The sequence below is a fragment of the Labeo rohita genome, chromosome 19, assembly GCF_022985175.1.
Source record: "Labeo rohita strain BAU-BD-2019 chromosome 19, IGBB_LRoh.1.0, whole genome shotgun sequence".
Classification (NCBI taxonomy): domain Eukaryota; kingdom Metazoa; phylum Chordata; class Actinopteri; order Cypriniformes; family Cyprinidae; genus Labeo; species Labeo rohita.
Genome location: NC_066887.1, coordinates 22,327,426 through 22,345,294, shown reverse-complemented (window position 1 = coordinate 22,345,294; position 17,869 = coordinate 22,327,426). Strand labels below are relative to the sequence as shown.

The window sequence follows — 17,869 nt, the reverse complement described above, 5'->3', positions numbered from 1 at the left end:
AGTCCTCCAATCACTGATAAGGATTTGCGTACCAACCAATTAGATCGAGATCAGTGAGACAATATGCAGTTTCTCCCCGAGTTGCTGCTGTGATTTCTTTGAATAGAATTAAGGTGATACTTAAAAGATTAGGAATTTCTAGACGGTTTACGCTTCTACGTGAACTTATGACCGTGTTGTCCAAATTCAAGAGTGAGAGTTTGTGCTAAAATATTTTAGTTGTTTTAGATATTACACAATCACGAATATTTCCAATAACAAACGGTGAAAATAAATAAATTAAGATCAATAAAATATCCTTTCTAATACACTAATTGCACAAATAGAACTTATTCAGCACTTCCTTTTAAAGTCGGCATTATATGCAGAGATATACTTTACTATATAACTAGATATATTATACTTTTTATATATTTATACAAAATAATGTCTAGAAAGTTTTAACTATATAATTTCACTCTTAATATATTAACTGATCAAACGTTTCCTAAACCAATAAGATTATATTTACGTCTTTGGTAACGCTTGGCATTTTTCTGTAATTGCCATGCATGTTTTGCTGAAGCTGACTGATTCGGACTGAAACGATTCGTTTCTGAATCGAACCAAATCAGTAAGCTTGAGTTTTTTCAACCGGTTCCTGTTCGAGAGAACCGATTCTCTAAAAAGAATCAGACCTCCCATCTCTATTTTGTTGGGGTTATTCACTAACCAATGGTAAACCGCGAATCTCAGCGACAAGAGTAAATAAACCAATCACAGGGCGCAACCGACCGGAAGTAGGATGACGTTTCTAGATTCTCAAAACATGTTGACACCCGGTTCAGCTACATGACAGAGACGCTCTCCATCTGCGTTATCTAGCAGTCAAAACAACAAGAGTTACAGATCTTCAAGTAAACATGGATTACAGGTATAACGCACTTATTGAGAGACGACTATAATATATATAGTGATAATCTTGGAAATTATGTTGGAATTGCATGCGGTCCATCTCGATGTATTTAGGGGTGGGATTGCAGTGGAATTAATAAACTCATCAGCTCATCCTCTAAGGCCACCGCCAGTAATTTACGTCGTATAACATATATGGAAAAATGCTAACTACATGATCTAGTATACTTATACCTGCCAGTAAAATCCGCAGTGACTTGTTACTTAGCGACATCGTGCAAGTGAAACATATCTAGAAAGTCGCTTTCGGTTTAAGCAAACGTGTTTTAGTATGATTAAGAAGGAATGTGATGTTTCATAACATCATATAGTGAGTTCAGGGAGAAAATATGTCATTTGCTTTATTGAATCGAGCTGTCATTGACGTTAAAGGCCTGAACAGGGATGACAGCACCATCAGCAGTGTCATGCATACAGGCCTACTCGGCATCGCCCCATCCGGCCTGAAATAGGGCAGGTCTTCTTCATGCAGCTGCACATGGGCTTAAACCAAATGTATGTCAGCTCAGAAAAATTTAACCATCTATGTAACATTTTAAAGCGAATTATGCATTGTTTAAACACACCATCATGCCATTTTCAGTGTAAACTTTTTTTTTAATCTGTCACTTTCAAAGTAACATCATTAAATATAAAAAAATATGAACTTAAGTGAAAATCTTAGAAATTGAAATAAATCAGAAGAGACGTAATGTAAGCATTTGGAATACTTGATTCTGATGAATTTCTAAATAATTCCTGGGCCATATTGTGTAATTGACCTTTCATTCTGTACAACGAATGTTTTCTACATAGCTGCACTAAGATTTTTAATGTTTTTTTAAACAATTCTCTTCTGCTCACCAAGCCTGCATTTATTTGATCCAAAATACAGCAAATATTGTGAAATATTTTTACTATTTAAAATAACTGCTTTCTATTTGAATATATTTTCAAATGTAATTTATTCCTGTAATCAAAGCTCAGTTTTCAGCATCATTACTCCAGTCTTCAGTGTCACATGATCCTTTAGAAATTATCTAATATGCTGATTTTTTTTTTTTTTGCCTTAAATTGGTCAAAAGTGATGATGAAGACATTTAGAATGTTACAAAAGCGTTCTTTTTCAGATAAGCGCTGTTCCTCTGAACTTTCTATTCATCAAAGAAACCTGAAAAATTCTACTCAGCTGTTTTGAACATAATAATAATAATAATAATAAATTTTGAACAGAAAATCTGAATATTAGAATGATTTCTGAAGGATCATGTGACTGGAGTAATGATGCTAAAAATTCAGCTTTAAAATCACAGGAATAAATTACATTTCAAAATCTATTCAAATAGAAAACAGTTATTTTAAATAGCAAAAATATTTCTGAATTTTACTGTTATTGCAGTACTTTGGGTCAAATAAATGAAGGCTTGGTGAGCAGAAGAGACTTTATAAAAAAAAAAAAAAAACATGAAAAATCTTTGAAAACTTTTGACTGGTAGTGTATGTTCTCTGAGGTCTTTAAAAGTAAGATAAAAACATTTTAAATCACTATTCAATACTTTTGTTTGGTAATTAGCTAAGGAATAATGCAGACTAATAAAAACTCAGTCAGGGTGATACAAGTCCGTTTTAGGGGGTTTTTTTTGTTTTTTTTTTGCAATAATGACCATCTGACTGAGCATTAACCCTTACTTAAAACCCTCATTATTTCTTTGTACTTTCCCTTCGTTCTTGTTTCAGGTAGACCAATCACAGGCTTTCTTTGAGCACTTATGATGTCGTCAGCCTGTAATACGGGATTACCTGCTGGCGGTGGAGGAAGTGTTGTCATGGAGACGTCCAACTTTGCCCATGTCATCTTCCAGAATGTTGGGAAAAGCTTCCTCCCACAGGCAGCGCTTGAATGTCATTACACACTCACCCCCTTCATCACCCCACATCCCAAAGACTGGGTTGGCATCTTTAAGGTTGGTACACGTGACATATTTCACTGAGACAGAAATGCTTTTTGTAAGAAAATTACATCCATGTAATTTAATCTCACTCTTTTCTTTCATCTCGAAATTTAATCTTGCGTTTAATCAGGAGGAAATGAGTGCATGGAAACTTTACATCTTGTTAAGATACAATGACAGTTTATGACTGGTATAAAAGGCACTTCAAATCAACCAGATCTTTCCAGACAGCATTTAGAGTGGTGCGTTGCAGGGGAAAATGTGGATTGGAAAAAAGATGGTTAATCCGCTCAATATCACTCTTGTTTTGATGGTTAGTTTACGGGGAATAGAGTTGTGGTGTGAGTGTGTGTTTGTGTTTGATCGCATGTGCTGTTGTGCTTAATGCTGTGGGTGTTTGCCACGACAAATGAATCCTTCCTTATGCTTTAGCTTTAGTATTTTCTCCTTACAGTCTTGTATCTGCAATAAGATGTAGTGTAATAACAGATATTAGCTGCTATGTGTAATGCATAACTGGATAATAGTAGTCAGATTTATATGGTAGACCATTATAAATTGATGTATGTATTTTGACAGTATTTATTGACTCGTATTTAAATAATCAATAAATAATCAATGAGGTAATGTGGGAACTGTTTTTCAGGTACTGGCACACTCAGTACAAACACCTTAACTTGTGCTTTGTATTACTTAGTGAACCACAAGCTCCCTCTGGTGGTTTTGAGAAAATACTGCTTCTTCCAGACAGCAGTGAGTTGCATAATAGTTTAGAAATGACTTACATTTTCTGTGTGCAAATGGTTGTTTTTTTCCACTCTGCTAAAACAGAATTATTTTTTTGGTAAGCTTTTTCATTTGAAGTACAAAACCTAATTTATAATGTTATATTAAATGTTGTTAATTATATTTGAATAATTGTACTTTATTATTTTTTATTTTTTAAAGTCCTATTTCTCTTAGGACTCATTTTATTTTCTCATTTAATGTGCAAAATTTCAGTTTTAAATTATTGTATTATTTTAATTCATATTTCAATTAAATATCATTAATTACATATACCTAATTGTATTTTCTATTTTTATTAATAAAGCTCTACAAATAAGTATTTGTACTTGCAGTGTCCTACAAATATTTAGGTTCAGCTTTTGTACTTGCAATGTCTCTTTTTTATTTAAAGTGCAAAATTTCAGATTTAAATTATTTTATTTAATATTTCAATTAAATGTTATTAATTACATATAACTAATTGTATTTCATATTTTTTATTAGTAAAGTTCTACAAATAAGTATTTGTACTTAAAATGTCCCTTATATATTTAATGAGCAAAATGTCAGTTTTTAATTAAATTGATATTTTCATATTAAATGTCATTAATTTTATAAATAATTGTAATTTAGCTTTTTATTTGTAAAGTCCTGCAAATATTTAGTTTCAGCTTTTTAATTTGTACTTGCAATGTCCCTTTTATATTTAATAGGCAAACTTTCAGTTTTTAATTAAATTGATATTTTCATATTAAATGTCATTAATTTTATAAATAATTGTAATTTAGCTTTTTATTTGTAAAGTCCTACAGATATTAAGTTTCATCTTTTTAAATTGTAATTTCAGTGTCTCTTTTTATTTAAAGTGCAAAATTTCAGTTTTGAATTAAATTGATATTTTCATATTAAATGTTATTAATTATATATATATACGTTTTTAAATTGTATCTTTTTATTTGTGAAGTCCTAAAAACAAATTTATTACAAAATGATTTAATTGAATATTTTGATTAAATGTTATTAATTATGTATAAATAATTGTATTTTATATTTTTATTTGTAAAGTTGTAAAAATATTTAGCTGCATCTTTTTCATTTGTTCTTTGCGAAGTCTCTTTTTTTAATGTGCACAATTTCAGTCTTTAATTAAATTGATATTTTCATATTAAATGTTATTAATTATATATAAATAATTGTCATGTATCTTTTTATTTGTAAAGTCCTACAACCATTTAGTTTCAGCTTTTTAATTTGTACTTGCAATCTCCTTTTTAACTTAAAGTTCAACATTTCAGTTTTGATTGATTTAATTTAATGTTTTGATTAAGTGTTATTAATTATAGAAAAATATTTGTATTTGTAAAGTTGTACAAATATTTAGCTGCAGATTTTTTATTTATTCTTGCAATGTCCAAATGTGCAAAATTTCAGTTTTAAATTTAATTGATATTTTTATATTAAATGTTAGTAATAATATATATAAATGTAATTTTTTTTTTTTTTTTTTTTTTTGTAAAGTTTTACATATATTTAGCTGTAGCTTTTTATTTATAAACACAATATATATTCAAAAAAACAAAAAAATTCTGCTTTTTAAGTTTGCAGAGCGAACAAACATAGTGCTTTTGATCAAGGAGTATGTTGAAGCACGTTGAAAACAGGCTACCTTTAAGCAATACAAAAAAATGTGTAATCATGCATATACACATACAGTAGGTTTGTGCGCAGACACACACACACACACAGACACGGACGAGTACTGTATAATTAAGTTGTCGCGCACATGCCAAACATGTTCTTATGCACCTGATTTATAGTTACGTCAGCCCTCTTATTATTAAATTTATCATTTATCGGTCCTGTATGTACAAGCACGGCTTGTTTGAAACACACTCGGATGCCTTTTCTCGTTCTCTTTCCTCTTGCTCTCCTCTTTTCGTCTCCTCTCTGTAATTAATAGGTGATTTCTTCACAGATGACTGTGCTCCAGATGAAAGCAGAATACTTTCTGTTAAAAAAAAAAAGAGAGATTACAGATGTGATATATTGTAATCAAAGTAAATGTCAGGTAGTGCTGTGAAAAATCACGATGACAAATTGCTGAGAGAGTGTGTGTGTCTTATTTGTAACTGTAAGATGTAACCGTATGTGACATGTTTATGATGGTGGATTACATTCTCTACTTCGTTTCCGTCATATTTCATTTAGAACTGCATAAAACCATACAATCGCTCATTTGCGCGCACACACAAATATGGGTGGTTATGGAGGTGAAAATTTTACACTCGCTTCAAAGGCCGAAATGATGGAATTCACATGCACGCTCACACTTTTCAGAGTAACCGCACAATTTCTAGCCGCCTTTGAAGCAAGTGTAAAATTTTCACCTTTTTCCCGGTCCTTTTTTTCCATTACGCCTCCTTTTCCAACCCTACACACACACACACACTGTGCCCCCCTTTTCGCAGCTGGCTAAGAAGTTCAGAAACAGGGCTAAGTGTTTCCATTCCTCCTTGAGCATATTGCAATATTTATAACCTGTGAAATCAATATGAGACAAAGTATTAGGATTTTAGATCTCCCTCTGGTTTAATATATTGATACTAAGTAATGTTTCTTTTTTCTCACTCTCTTTCCATCTGTTTTGACTGGGTGTTCCTTAAACTTTTTTATGTAGTCTCCGTGTTTATATAGTTTTACTTGTATTGTTATGGTCAAAATGAACCAGTCTGTGTTTTATATGTTTTACTGTAGCTGTTTTCAAAGGCTTTCATTGGTCTGGTAACAGAAGTTTTAGTTCTGACTCCTTGTTTGCTGTTCGTGTGTGTGTGTGTATTAGGTTGGCTGGAGCAGTGCGAGAGATTACTACACGTTCCTCTGGTCTCCAATGCCTGAAAACTACACTGAGGGATCCACTGTTCACCGAACTATCATCTTTCAGGGTATAAACACACACACACACAAAGTCAACATATATTACCCTATGCATTTTACTTCCGGAATTTGACGCTGGGACATTTATTTGTCTGTAATTGATTGGATGGTTAAACTTACGTTTATCCATTGTAATTTAACTGTGAAAGTGGGTGTTATTACTGAAGTTAAGTTTATTATTATTATTGTTATTTTTTTTTTTTTTTTTGATTGGATGGATTTTTTTTTCTTTTTGCACAATATGATCAGAGTTGTTATTATTGTTATTTACACTACCAGTCAAAAGGTTTTGAACAGTAAGATTTTTAAATGTTTTTTAAAGAAGTCTTTTTCTTCCTACCAAGCCTGCATTTATTTGATCCAAAGTACAGCAAAAACAGTAAAATTGGGAAATATTTTTACTATTTTAAATAACTGTTTTCTATTTGAATAGATTTTAAAATGTAATTTATTCTTGTGATCAAAGCTGAATTTTTAGCATCATTACTCCAGTCGCATGATCCTTCATAAATCATTGCAATATTCTGATTTGCTGCTTAAAAACATTTATTTATCATTATTATGATGTTGAAAACAGCTGAGTAGAATTTTTCAGGTTTCTTCAGAAAAACAGCGTTTATCTGAAATAGAAAACTTTTGTAACATTATAAATGTCATCACTTTTGATCAATTGAAAGCATTCTTCCTAAATAAAAGTATTAATTTCTTTTTTTTTTTTAAATGTATACTTTTATATATCATTTATTAGTTTATTTTAGATAAATGTTGAACTTTGGATCTTTCTGTTCATCAGATAATCCTGAAAAAAATGTACTCAACTGTTTTAAATATTGATAATAACAATAATAATAAAATGTTTCTTGAACAGCAAATCAGCATATTAGAATCATTTCCGAAGGATCATGTGACACTGAAGACTGGAGTAATAATGCTAAAAATTTAGCTTTGATCAAAGGAACAAATTGCATTTTACAATTTAAAGTTACTTTAAATAGTAAAATATTTCACAATTTTACTGTTTTTGCTATACTTTAGATAAAAAAACAGGCTTGGTGAGCAGAAGAGACTTCTTCAAAAAACATTCAAATCTTATTGTTCAAAAACTTTTGACTGGTAGTGTAAGTAAAACATTAAAGAGTCATAATTTTTTATTTCAGAATTTTTGATTTTTGTTTTGTTGATAACGCTTTAGAATAGGGAACACAAACACAATTAACTAAGAGTTTTCCCTCAGTAACCTCCTAATATGCTGCTGATTAATAGTTAGTAAGGTAGTTGTTAAATCTAGGTATTGATCTTAGAATAATGGGTATGCAGAATAAGGCATGTGCCAAATAAGTAATAATTAACAGCCAATATGCAAGTAATGTGCATGTTTTGTTTAGTTTTTTGGGGGGCATTTAGTTTTTTCTTTGATTTGTTAGCAGATGACCTTTCTATTGTAGGTCATATAATAGTATACATCTCATAAAGACAAAACCTGTAATCAAATACTCTACATGCTGTTTCCTAGGATATTATGTTCCTCGTAGTGATGGTGAGTTTTATCAGTTCTGCTACGTCACACACACGGGTGAAATTAGAGGTGCGAGTACGCCGTTCCAGTTCCGCCCGGCCACGCCCACAGGAGAGGAGCTACTGACAGTGGAAGATGAAGGGAACTCAGACATACTGGTTGTGACGACAAAGACCGGACTACTTGAGGTATGCAAATCACACACCCAAGCACATAAATCCTTGCTTTGTTCCAAAACCTAGTGAGCTACCTACAAATGCAACATTTTATGCATCACAGGTGCACTCCTAATGCAAAATGTAGGCAACCCAAGCATGCTTCTTGTAGCCAAATTATAAAGCAGAATTGCGTATGTACTTTGCAAGGATGCATTATGACAATCCCAGGGAAAAAAATAAAGAGAAAAGAGTATTGTAAATGCATTATTTTATAATCTAACTACAATTACAAATCTGTCACTTATGAGCTTTCATTTTGGTAAGATGCTTTCTTAGAAGGCAGCTGCCTGTGTAGGAAGCAAGCATCTCACTACGTTTTAAAACAAAGCTTGTGTCTTTTTTTGGCTTATTATCTGTATATGTGTGTATGAGCAGCAGCGTGTAGAGGAAGTTCAACAGGAGTGCAAAGAACTGCAGAAAGCACTACGCCTCCTTACACAGGAGAGAGATCAGCTACAGGAGAGACAGAGACAACACAACCAGGTACTAAACACACACTCTCACATAAAAGTGACCAGCCGACGAAGCAGGAAAGATGGCCTACACACACACACGCAGTGTTTGAGCAGCATGTAATACATACCAGAGATCACAAGTTCAAGTTATCTGCACATCAAAGTGCTCTCCTGAGTGTGTATGTGCACATTCGTGCTTTAAGACGTTCTGTCTCCAAGTGTAAAACGCTTTTCTGTTTGACTGAACCTACTCCCACAGAGCACTTTATCTTATCAGATAATGGCTGTGTGTGTGTCTCTGTGTGCATTACTGACTTTCCCCATAAAGTCATGTGATTTATCCATACCTAATTCTGACTATGCTGAGGATTATTTACTTAGAGTGAAAGAATTGGGAGTTTGAGAAACAGAGAAGGAAAGAGAGAGAGAGACAGAGAAAAGTTTACTTGGGCATCTGTTATCATGCCGGTGCCATGTCGACCACAGAGGGTAGACGTGACGTCAAATGTGAGCACGCAGCCAGGAGTTAATGTCCACCAAAACCACTCAACAGAAAGGAGGAGACCTGCCCAGTCACTGAGACAACAGCAGCCAGTCACGCGATTTTCTCTCTCCCGCTTTCTTTCTCTTGCTCTTTCGCCTTCAGTTTTCTCTACTTGTTTTTTTTTAATACCATTTGAAAAATGGCACTACTACCTGATACATATAACTTAACCCTTTAACTGTCGCCCGTCTCCTCAGCGGGACGGCTACGTTTACTTCACCATATTACAAATAAATCCTAATCTAATCATGACAAACTATATATAATTGAAAAATATATATAATTTTTTTATTGCAATAAAGAACAACAAAGATTACAGTATGTACAAAATAAACAGTACGTACAAAAGATACGAACAGTCTTTCAATAATAAACGAATTATGGATTAAACGTTAACAGAAAGAGTAATATAATAGACAGAATTTCTAAGAAATAGAGAGAAGTCCAAAAAAAAGGAAGAAGTAGAAGGGAGGGCATACAAATAGAAATACAAGTATATTAAGGAAGAATATTAAACATGGCACAAATTCTAGATGTTTTTATAGCTTTCTTGTTGAAATTGTATTTAAATCTAAATAGATATTTTACCACTGTTTTGTGTCACAAATTATGTAGGAAAAGAGAAAATCACAGTCCTGAGAAATCACAACTGTCTTTGTGACAGCCTCATGCTCTGTGAAAAGCCAAAAATAGCCTGACATGGGCAGGGTTTTTTATTATTGTTTGTCAGAAACAGTCTTGTCAATCATTTCATGTCTAGGGGGTTTGCAGACATTCGATTGGCTGATGTGTTATTGGAGGGCGGAGTTTGAAGAGAGGGTGTGTGACTGTTAATATCAAGTTAAATAAATGCATTAACGCATTGATGTTTTTTCATTTTATTGGTTAATGTTAATAGCCCTAATTTGTATTGTTTCTCATTAATAACTCCTTTATTTTATTTTTTCATATTCATTTTCAGAACATTGTTTTCTTTTGACGTACCTGTTCATTTGACTTTATGGTCCTTTACGAAATATAGAAATGTGACGATATCATGGTACAGGTATCATTTAGTAATACCATAGTACTTTGTTGTAGACTATACTCAAAAGTTCAAAAGTTTAGGGTCAGTAAGATTTTTATACATTTTTGAAAGAAGTCTCTTAAGCTCAGCAAAGCTACATTTATTTATTTATTTAAAATTTTCTTTGAATATGTATTTTAAATTGTAATTTATTCCTGTTATGTCAAAGCTGAAATCATTACTCCAGACTTCAGTGTCAAATGATCCTTCAGAAATTATTCTAATATGCTGATTTGCTGCTCAAGAAGCATTTTTTAATATTTATTTAAATTGTATTTTAATTTAATGCATCCTTGCTGAATAAAACTATTTTTTTCTTTAATTTTCTTTTACCTCAAACATTTCAGCGGTAGTGTACCAGTGTACTGGCAGTTTATCTTATTTCTTTTTTTAACGGTTATTCATTTATTTACCTATTTTAACTGGTTTTGTCAACTTTTCTTGCCACAAAAATATTCCTAGATGGCATAAATAAAGCAAATAATTAAAACCGTGTTGGTACCATTGATACCCTTGAATTATTGGTTAAATATGGTCAGCTGATTTCGTGCATCTACCACATATTACAATGTTAAGTCCATTTCTCAAAATTAGATTTTCCCTCAACATCAGCATAGAATATGCAAAAAAAAAAAAAAAAAAAAAGTCAGCAAATTCCATTTGGCTCTAATGTGGTATTGATGTTTGAGTGCACAGCACATTAAAGTCTACAAAAGGGCCCAGAAAACAGCAGGATGTGATTCAGCTGGTTTGCTGGTCTTTCAGCGCCCCCTAGTGTTTCCTTCTGGAGACCTTGTTGAAGTCTGTAAGTGTGAATTATGAGTGTCGCAAAGGACAAAGAACACCACAAATAAAACATTAACACTTTTATAATTCTCTCTCACACCCCAGTCACACGAAGCCTTTCGTATGCCATAAGTGTGCGTGCGTCTGTTAAACTGTCAGAACTTACATATGAAAATAGACTTCCTCTTTATCGTGAGAACATAAGTATATATTTTGTGGCTGCTAATTTTACGACCTCACATTTTATTTGCCTGTGCAGCAATTCCGAAACATCATCGGCCGTAAAACACCACGAGTCACCAGATTAGCCGGAGGACAAGGCGTGTATGCGTGCTTTCAGAACCAGATGTTACTGTGATTTACTGATGACGACTGTTAAATATGAGCCCCTGAAACAAAAGTGAAATAGAAGCCCCCTCTTTCCCCGCTGACATCATTCTGTGGGGAAATTCACTTCAGCAAGGGACTGATTGTTTGGTGGTTTTGTATGTTTGATTAAAGTTTGTTTTGTTTTGTTTTGTTTTTGTTTGGTTTTTTTTGAAGGGGATAGTCTGGATCAGACTAATACCTTCTCTTTCAGTTTCCTGTAAACTACCACATTATCAACAGAATATATATATATATAGAGTGTATATATATACATTTTTCTTAAATATTTTTTAAATGATTGGTCGGATCGCTTTTGACCAATTTTTGCTATTGGATAAAATGCTTGGAGTATTTTGATTGGCCGGAAGATGTGATTGATAGTATTTGCTGTCCAATTGCAGGAGCTGCAGAAAGGCCTGCGTGAGGAGAAGGAGGAGGCTCAAGCCAGAGTGAGACAACTTGAACAAGACCTGCTAGAAATCACGCAAAAAGCTGTTCTTAAAGAGACCGAACTGGACTGGTAAGGCCTGTGCACACATTATCTGACATGAACATTAATTTAATTATTAAAATTATTAAAAGTGGGGTCTGAGACAAGTAGTTTTAAATGCTTTTACTGTGTATTTATTTTAATAAATATATATTTTAATTTGATTTACTTTCAATTATTATATCAGCATAACAATTTGAGGTAAAAGGTTAATTTAAAAAATACATTTTAAAAAGTATTAGCTTTTGCTTTGATGACTGCAGCACTCAAACTCTACAGGTTTGTGTAAAACCTGATGATCATGATTGAGATGATGCATTGTGTTTCAGTCAGTGAAGGCAAAAACATCTGACCATCCATACAGTTCACATGATCAGTGTGATAAAATTTGATTATATGATTAGTGACCTGCAAAGAATTTTAAAAATACGCTACCAGTCAAAAACTTTTGAACAGTAGGATTTTTAATGTTTTTTTAAAGAAATCTTATCAGCTCACCAAGCCTGTATTTATTTAATCCAAATTACAGCAAAAACAGTAAATTTTTGAACTATTTTTACTATTTAAAATAACTGTTTTCTATTTGAATATATTTTAAAATGTGGTTTATTTCTGTGATTTCAAAGCTGAATTTTTAGCATCACAGCAGTCACATGAACCTTCAGAAATCATTCTAATATTCTGATTTGCTGCTCAAAAACATTTATTATTTTTATGTAGAATACGGCAGTAGAATCTTTTCAGGTTTCTTTAATGAATATAGAAAGTTCAGAAGAATAGCATTTATCTGAAATAGAAATCTTTTGTAACTTTATACATGTCTTTGAATGGTATAGTGTATAACGTTACAAAAGCTTTTTATTTCAGATAAATGCTGATCTTTGGATCTTTCTATTCATCAAAGAACTCCTTTAAATATTGATAATAATAAAGATAATAAAAAACAGCAAATCAGCATATTAGAATGATTTCTGAATGATCATGTGACACTAAAGACTGGAATAATGGTGCTGAAAATGTAGCTTTGATCACAGGAATAAATTTCATTTTAAAATATATTCAAATAGAACATTTTAAATAGTAAAAATATTTCAAATTTGTACTGTTTTTGCTGTACTTTGAATCAAATAAATGCAGGCTTGGTGAGCAGAAAAGACTTAAAAAAAAAACACTAAAAATATGATCAGAGATTTTTGACTGATAGTGTAGATCTTATCTATATTTAATTCCATAATGTTTCCATTTTCCATTTTTATCTCCTGGTCTGAATTAGATTTTGAATTGGACTCTCAGGATAAGGACGCATATGATTAGTATAGGATTTATATGCTGTATTTTGTATGTTGTCCAGTTTAAGAGACAAGCTGCAGAAGGCTATTTCTGAGAGGGACAGTCTGCAAACACAGCTGAAAAATGAGAGAGACGAGAAAGAGCTTTACAAAGTAAGTGTGTATAGTATCTACAAGTTATGAAGTGTTATCACATGCAGTGATCAGTCGTGTGACGCACATCGATCCATGTTGTGTTTCATGCTTACAGTCTCACGTGCGCAGCGCCGAGCTGGAAAACACTAAACTCAGTGCAGAGCTGCAGATGCTGAAGGCGGTGGAGCTGAACAGAGAGGTCACCATCGCACAGTACCAGGAGGAACTGCACAGACTACGCACAGAGAGAGACACACACCCCAGTGATGCCGTAACTGACATTTATTTAACTGACATTTATTTAAAAAATATATAGATTTTGGAACAATTAAGATTTTATGATAGTATGTGTTTGCATAAATCATACTTACTCTTACTAATGCATTGTGTGCATCTCTAGGGTCTTAAAGAGCAGTTGCGTAAAGCTGAGGAGCAGCTCCAAGCCACCCGGCAGCAGGCCGCCATGTTGGGTACTGAGTTACGTGATGCCTCCGGCGGGCGAGATCGCACCATGGCTGAGCTGTACCGTGCCCGTCAGGAGGCAGAAGACCTGCGAGCCCATTTAACTGAAGCCCAGGAAGAATGCAGACATGCTCAGAATCAACTGGACAGGATGAGAAGCCAGGCATCACAGGAAGTGGTAACCACAACTAACTGTCCCTTATTGTTTTTATTTGATTGTGAAGATCTATTAACAATGACACAGTGTGACCTGTGAGATAACTTTCTTTCTCTTTCTTGTGTGCTTGCTTTATTTTATGTCTTTTAATTTCAGGGCAGGGCTGGAGGTGGAGTGGGTGTGGTTTCAGAGCTAGAGGCGGAGCTTCAAAAGGAGGTTGAGGAACTAAAGCTGCGTCTGAATATGGCTGCAGAGCACTACAAAGAGAAATACAGAGAGTGTCAACGTTTGCGAAGACAAGTCACTAAACTGACCCAGCAACAAGAGACGCAGCAGGGGGTGAGTAACTGAAGTATGGCTTTACCCAGTTGTAAACTTCACAAAAATGCAATAATAAAGATTTTAATCTTTACTAATGATACATTTAAAGTTAAACAATCTGAAACACCCTATTCAATATTACGTATGTTTTAGGACTGTAACAGGAATGATGCCTCTACAGAGACCACACAGGAGTTACACACACCAGATGCAGAGACACCTCCCACAGGTATTGGCGAGGAGAAAAATGAATTTCAACACATTTAAACTCTAACACACATCATCAAAGTAGTTCCTTCATAAAATAATTTAAAAATAAATAAATTATAAAATATTTTTTTAAATAAATGAATGCTTCAAATAAACACTATTTATATATAATATATATATATATATATAAATAAATATTCACAATATTACATTTTTTACTGTATCCTTGATCAAATAAATGCAGCAGTGGTGCGCATAAGAGGCTTTGTTTAATAACAGTAAAAACAATCATGCCGACTCTCAAACTTAAAAAAATAAATAAATACATTAAGAGCCAGGGGGTAAAAACTTTTTGAGTCTGTAGATCAGGGTAAATGTAACTTATTTTGTCTTCTGGGGAACATGTAAGCATACTATAGCTTCTGAAGGGCAGTACTAAATGGAAAAAAAATATGATATTTAGGCAAAATAAGAAAAATGTACACATCTCATTCTGTTCAAAAGTTTTCACCCCCTGGCTTTTAATGCATAGTTTTCCCTTCTGGAGCATCAGTGAGCGTTTGAACCTTCTGTAATAGTTGCATATGAGTCCCTCAGTTGTCCTCAGTGTAAAAAGATGCATCTCAAAATCATACAGTCATTGTTGGAAAGGGTTCAAATATACAAAAATGCTAAAAAACCAAAGAATTTGTGCGATCTACAGGATTTTTCAGAAAGAACAGCGGCTAGTTTAACTGTTTAGGACAAACAAGGGATTCATGAACTACTATTTTCTTTTGTGGACTATATGTAAACATCTTTTATGTGAAATACCTTATTCAGGTCAGTACTAAATAAAAAATAACATGCACTTTGTATGATCCTTCTTATTTTGGTAAAATAAATAACATTTTGCAGATTCTGTAAGGTGTATGTAAACTTTTGACTTCAACTGTATATTTATATCAAAATTATTGGTTATTGGTATCATTTCAAACATCCATAGATGTACATTTAGACATCAATTTTTTAATGGTTGTGATTGCGTCACGTCGGACAGCAGTTTCATGTATAATGTTATATATGCTGTATAGTACTGTGACTAACTTCTTATGCATTATTCATTACCTTCTCACATTTAAAAGATCAATATCCTGCTGAGATCAAACCTGCAACACAAAGAGATGCCGAGAGACTGGGAGTTGAAGGCAGATCTGGACAGGAGGGGAAAGAAAAGAAAAAAGAGGAAGAAGAGGAGGATGATGATGACGAAGATGAAGAAGAGGATGACGAGGAGGAGGAGGAAGAGGAGTGCAGTGTGTCAGTCGAAGCTGAGCTCGCCTGCATGGAAGAGAAATGGAGAGAACAGTGCACCATCAATGAAAACCTGAAGCTCCTGCTAGCCAGTGAGGAGCAGCAGTTTAAAGTACGTGAACACACACATTCGCACACTACACATGATCACAGTGAAGAGCCAGCCACGGATACTCACACATTTATTAGAATAAGATGTCAGCGCACACAAGCATGCAAACACAGTTGAACTTCCACAAGTTGATTTTTAGCTCCGGGTTAACTGAGGTATCACATTTCCATCAGCCTTGTGAGCGTGTGTGAACACGGCAGTCATTAAGGACAGAGCTGGAAAGTGGAAAAGAGGTCGTAAAGGACTCTTCTTGTCTGAGTATTTAGACAAAGCTGGAGACACCATCAAAAGGAAAGTCTTTTATTTACAGCGTGTTTAAACGCATGCACGCGCTCTCACCAAATGCTTTATGACTGTTTGCTGGAGAGCAGGGTAAGATCGTAGTAAACCCATTTCAACTGAACTTCAAACCCAAACAGGCATTTACACAACGATAACTCAGAAAGAAAGAAAGAGAAGGAGATCAGCAGACAGTAAGCTGATGTTCGCTTTCTTTCTCTATAAGATGCGGGACCTCTAGTTACAAAGATCAGTTTGTCTAAGTTATACACACTACTCCCAACTCAAACTTAACATCTCAGTTAACAAGCTTAAACCTACAGTGTTGTATAGGACAGCATATACATTTAATGTACCCTAATCTAGTGCAAATCATGCATATGGTCCCAAACCTAGTGGTTTAGAATCACACATCTCACTTTCAGGTGTTTTTTTAAAGCAGATATAAAATACATGTCCAGATGCCACTCAAAATAAATTGTATGGATTTCTTAATAGACTAAGGTGGCAGAGAAGGACAGAGAGGTGTCTGCTCTGAGGGAGAGTCTTGTGGTGGTGACCAGGGAGAAAGAGAGACTGGAAAAGGTAAGAGCATTTTCAATATAAACCTGTTCTTACAATTTTTGTTTCTATGGACGGTTTGTTGCTATTTACGCTAGTATTATGTTCTTTGTTTGCTATTCAGACATCCAAAAAGCTCCAATATCTTCCAAGGCTGGTATTATTAGCTTGATCTTCTAAATGTTAATGAGAATCTTTAAATATTAAATACCTTAATTTGATTCTTAGCAGGTAAGGCGCTGAAATCAGGCAGAGTGTGAGTGTTTGAGCCCCAAGAGTCACGGCTAAATGCCACATTCGGCTCCCTGATTACCCATCAGCACTTGTGTTAAATGTTAAATGTGCGAATAATTCCTCTAATCATGGCTCATGGATATGAGGTCAAAGGAGAGGGAAAGAAAGAACAAGAAAAAGAGTAAAAAGCAAGGAGAGTTATACACTATGTCAGCGCTATTTAAAGACTGGTAATATTTAATCTGTATTACAATAGTACTGAAGATTTCAGTTTCTTTGGTTGAAGATCGTTGGCCAAAAGAGTTTTATTTAGTGGTGTCTAAATAGCCGGTCTCATTAATTTTAGTGACAATATTTGTAATAGCTAGTATAACTCATATAAGCAATAAATAAGTGTTTTCTGTCAGTTATATTGTGATCATGTGAGATAGATTCTATAAATAATTTTGTTGACCGTTTTTCTTGCAGGAGTTGCGGCAGTGTATGAACAGAGTGGAGGCAGCAGGGAGTCGAAGGTCAGAGGTCAGAGAGCCAATGATGCTGCGTTACCCACTGCCGTATCCACAAGACCAACCTCCACTTCCACTGGTACCGCAACAACCTGCTGAACTGCAGTACGGAAACCCCTATTCAGAGCAAGAGACCCGGGGTGGGTGCACGCTTTTTTACGTCCATTTTTAAAAGTAAATTATTTGATTATTTGAAAAATGTAGATTGTATGTTATAACCTGTTTATGGTTATTATTAATATTTATTTTACACTAAAGTGTATAATATTTACTTGT

General features: G+C 33.9%; 1 protein-coding gene across 1 annotated transcript in view; it reads left to right on the top strand.

Moving 5' to 3' along the window:
- Positions 1-798: 798 nt before the first annotated feature.
- The window catches only part of tax1bp1a (Tax1 (human T-cell leukemia virus type I) binding protein 1a), a 23,238-nt gene continuing 6,167 nt past the window's right edge, over positions 799-17,869 (top strand). The window contains exons 1-14 of the mRNA XM_051136593.1: positions 799-913; positions 2,671-2,897; positions 6,493-6,595; positions 8,101-8,291; positions 8,697-8,804; positions 11,943-12,061; positions 13,383-13,473; positions 13,571-13,726; positions 13,856-14,095; positions 14,231-14,413; positions 14,549-14,624; positions 15,730-16,010; positions 16,788-16,874; positions 17,553-17,733. Coding sequence (XP_050992550.1) covers positions 2,703-2,897; positions 6,493-6,595; positions 8,101-8,291; positions 8,697-8,804; positions 11,943-12,061; positions 13,383-13,473; positions 13,571-13,726; positions 13,856-14,095; positions 14,231-14,413; positions 14,549-14,624; positions 15,730-16,010; positions 16,788-16,874; positions 17,553-17,733 — 2,011 coding nt within the window. The 5' untranslated portion in view covers positions 799-913; positions 2,671-2,702. The remainder of the gene's footprint in view (positions 914-2,670; positions 2,898-6,492; positions 6,596-8,100; positions 8,292-8,696; positions 8,805-11,942; positions 12,062-13,382; positions 13,474-13,570; positions 13,727-13,855; positions 14,096-14,230; positions 14,414-14,548; positions 14,625-15,729; positions 16,011-16,787; positions 16,875-17,552; positions 17,734-17,869) is intronic.